General features: G+C 34.2%; 1 protein-coding gene across 1 annotated transcript; it reads left to right on the forward strand.

Moving 5' to 3' along the window:
* Window positions 1-465: 465 nt before the first annotated feature.
* LOC129950243 (uncharacterized) lies at window positions 466-2115 on the forward strand. Its single transcript, XM_056062116.1, has 3 exons — window positions 466-703; window positions 759-939; window positions 1001-2115. Coding segments are annotated over exons 1-3 (861 nt in total). The 5' UTR covers window positions 466-701; the 3' UTR covers window positions 1679-2115.
* Window positions 2116-3452: the final 1337 nt, after the last annotated feature.

Raw genomic sequence — 3452 nt, forward strand, 5'->3', positions numbered from 1 at the left:
TTATTGTAAAAAAGAAAAACTTACATTTAACTAACTCTCCAGCTTGGGAACAAACTGGCGCCAAATGAATTCGTATTTTCCCTTTTTTTGACATTTACAATAGCTACTTTTTTTCTCGGAGTATTTTTTTTTTTATTTTCGAACTTGTTTAGAATAAGGGAAATTGAAAAGGAAACTAAATCCTCGGGAATTTTTTATTTAGAATGAGAGAGAAGGGAAAAGAGAAATATTTCTCCGGGAATTGTCATTTAGAATTGGGCTGATTGTGCGGGAAAAGGTCGAAATTTATGTAAAAGAAATGTCGAAAAATAAAAGAATGTAAGTTCATATATGTATAATTCATTTCTTTTATAAAACAAAACGTACAAAAAGTTAGTTGAACTGATGGAATCGAACCCGAATGTAGCGAGAGATGTTAAGGAGATTGGTTCTTCAAAAAAAAAATCAAATGAATATTCAGCCCAATTCTAAATGAAAATTCCCAGGGAAATATTTCCCTTTTCCCTTCTCTCATATTCTAAACGAAAAATTCCCGGGGATTTTGTTCCCTTTTCTCTTTTCCCTTATTATAAACTAACTTCGAATGTGGGAACAAATACTCCGAGAAAAAAGTAGGCATTCTAAATGTCAAAAGAAGGGAATTAAAAAATGTATTTGGCGCGAGTTTCTTCCCGATAAATTTGGTGGGGAGTTTGACCAAAATGTAAGATTTTATTTATTTTTTAAAACAATAAATGTTAAAATTTGAGTTTTTTTAGGTCTAAAACAACAAACAAGTGCCAGCTTCAAATTCTGTTGAGTTTGATGGAAGCCCAACGCGATATTGCTTGTGGCTTCCAGAAAGGAAGCAAGGAGGAGGTGTTACTGTTTTGGCATGCGGCTGAAAATGCTTTAAATGCATCTGGGCCACCAAGCAAAAACATATCGGAATGGAAAAAGGTAATTTTTTTAAACGAAAATTCGATAATTTATTATTAAGAAGTGCGTGTTATTATTTTAGGTGTGGTGTGACCAGAAAAAATATGTTAGAGCTAAGGCTGCTACAAACCTTAAGGCCAGAAATGGTACTGGCGGTGGGCCAAACAAAGAACAAAAACTTTCCGACTATGAACAGGCTGTCTACGACTTAATTGGGATGAAAGAGTCAATAGAAGGTGTAACAGCAAAAACTTTTGGCCTGGAAACAAAAAAGGTAAACAAAGAAAATGTTCAACCTCCGGAAAACGAACCTGTAGTTGAAGGATACCTCCAGGAATTAGTTATTGAAGCCCTATATGACGAACCAGAATCAACACCAGTAAATACAACGCAAAGGGGTTACCCTCGTCCGAGTACAAGTAGTACAAAGAAAAGGACTGCCTCAGAAGCTTTTGATGAGGAACTTAAGACTCAAAGGGAGTTATGTGAGGCTGTCAAGGGTGTAGTTGAGGAAATTAAAGAAAATAGAAGAAACACCACAAAAGTTTACCGAGCTCTTGACAAAATTTATGAATTTAAAAAAAAAAGTTATGAAGATTATTTGGCGATAAAAAAAGAAAAACTTGAGGAAGTTAAACGACACAACCAACGCATGGAGCAATTAAGAGTTCAAGAAATCGAAGATAAAATTGAAAGTAACCGTCGGCTTCTTGAAATAAAAGAACTAAAAGCTCAAGTTTTCCAGTTGTCGAAAGATTGAACAGTTATCCTTCGAAATATTTATTTTTAAGTTTCATTACCTTCTGTGATTTTTTTATTTTTATGATTTTTAAGTTTTTACAATAGTTGCTTAGTGTGTATGCATATGAATTCCGTTATTTTTTTGTTGTTAATTGATTTAAAAACGTGTGATATTAAATAAATAAATGAATTACTTTTGAATAAATTAATTAATGTTTTATTGATGTATTACATACATATGTTTAAAGGTTGATGCCTATATTTTGTCGTATTCTCTGCGCCGCTGTGGTATACTCAGATCTTTCTTGTGATGCGATTTCAAGAGGAATTTCAGAAATTTCAGGTGTTACAGAAATCAATTCATCGTCCATAGGATCGGCTTTATAATAAATGCATATGTTATGCAATGCGCAGCACACATTTATAATTTTCGCTGCCTTCGCCGGGCAGTAGTGCAGCTCTCTAAACACGCGCTTTCTTGTTGGTTTACTGTACATTATGAGGACATCCAACAAGTATTTAAAGGAAACCTTGTTTACTCTATAATGCTTTTGAAACCTAAGAAAAAAATGATTTTTTAAAAATTATGATAGACAATATTTGAATGAATGAATACTTACAGCCATTGAGGCAACTCGAAGGGATTCGCACTATCTCTTAAAGATCTTCTAATAGTCCTTGGTTTTACATGTTCACTTTCTTCATATTCTTCACGTAAAATCCTTGCCGCGATTGAAAACATTTTAAATTTTTTTTAATTTGAATGATGAAAATTTTGTTCGCGAGTTATTTTTCCTGTCAAACAATACGAAACAGCTGATTCGAAAATCAAAATTCTCCATTCCCGATTTCGAAGGGAAAAATGTCTTCCCGGGGAATTCGAAATAGGAGAATTTTACTCTCGGGAGAACAAGTCTCCCGGGGAATTGTTTTCCCCGGGAATATTAAGAATTGGGCTGATTGAGACCAATTTGCTACAACCCTCAACTCACTTGGGCCACCTACTCACGATGAAAAAGAAAAGTTATTGAGCGACGAAATAAAAATATAAATACTAGAAAGGAACATTGAACGTTCTCCTCTTTGGTACTACGTTTCAAGAACTGACTTAAGATTACTGGAGTTCCATACAAAGGAATCATGGGTTGATCGAGGATATCTTGAGTCAGTACAGAATACACGTTTTATAGTCACATTCCTTAAAAACTTGCACTTAAAACCAAAAGCTACTCCCGAGGAAAAAAATTATTATCACTATAATATCCTTTCCTGAGGTACTGATGACACAACTCAATCGGATCAACGATTCCTATATGGGTTTCGTCAACACATCCTATTACTCCTGGTAACCCGGCCGTTAAAAAAAACTAGTTTCGTGTGTTTTGTGTCTCATCGGATGACATGTTGAGACTGATCCAGGTTGGGCATAATTTGTCTTCAATTGCACAAATAACTTCTTTTAATACTAAGGAAACCGAGGATTGTGGCAGGCTTAAGTCAAAATCTTTTCCTACACTGCTCTGATAATTCCCACTAGCAAAAAATCTAAGGGTAGAAACAAATTTTAGTATAAGGGATTAAGGGGGTGCTTAAATTTTTAAATTGGCCTTCCAACTTCTTTAACACAAACAGAAACGCTTTCTTATATAGTCGAAAATATGATCTGAAACTTAAAGAATTAATTATAATTTAAAGAACTTCCAGTAGGTACAAAATATTTGTTCTACTTAGAGATGATTAGGGAGTTTCAAAAAATTAGAGTTGTCTCGAATATTCTTGCGCAGTCGAAGCAT

This window comes from Eupeodes corollae, chromosome 3, assembly GCF_945859685.1.
Source record: "Eupeodes corollae chromosome 3, idEupCoro1.1, whole genome shotgun sequence".
Classification (NCBI taxonomy): Eukaryota; Metazoa; Arthropoda; class Insecta; order Diptera; family Syrphidae; genus Eupeodes; species Eupeodes corollae.

What these genes read in the sequence shown, in the direction of transcription:
- LOC129950243 (XM_056062116.1), top strand. An exon ending in ACATATCGGAATGGAAAAAG is followed by an intron (nt 940 to 1,000) that starts GTAATTTTTTTA and finishes TTATTATTTTAG; the next exon opens with GTGTGGTGTGACCAGAAAAA.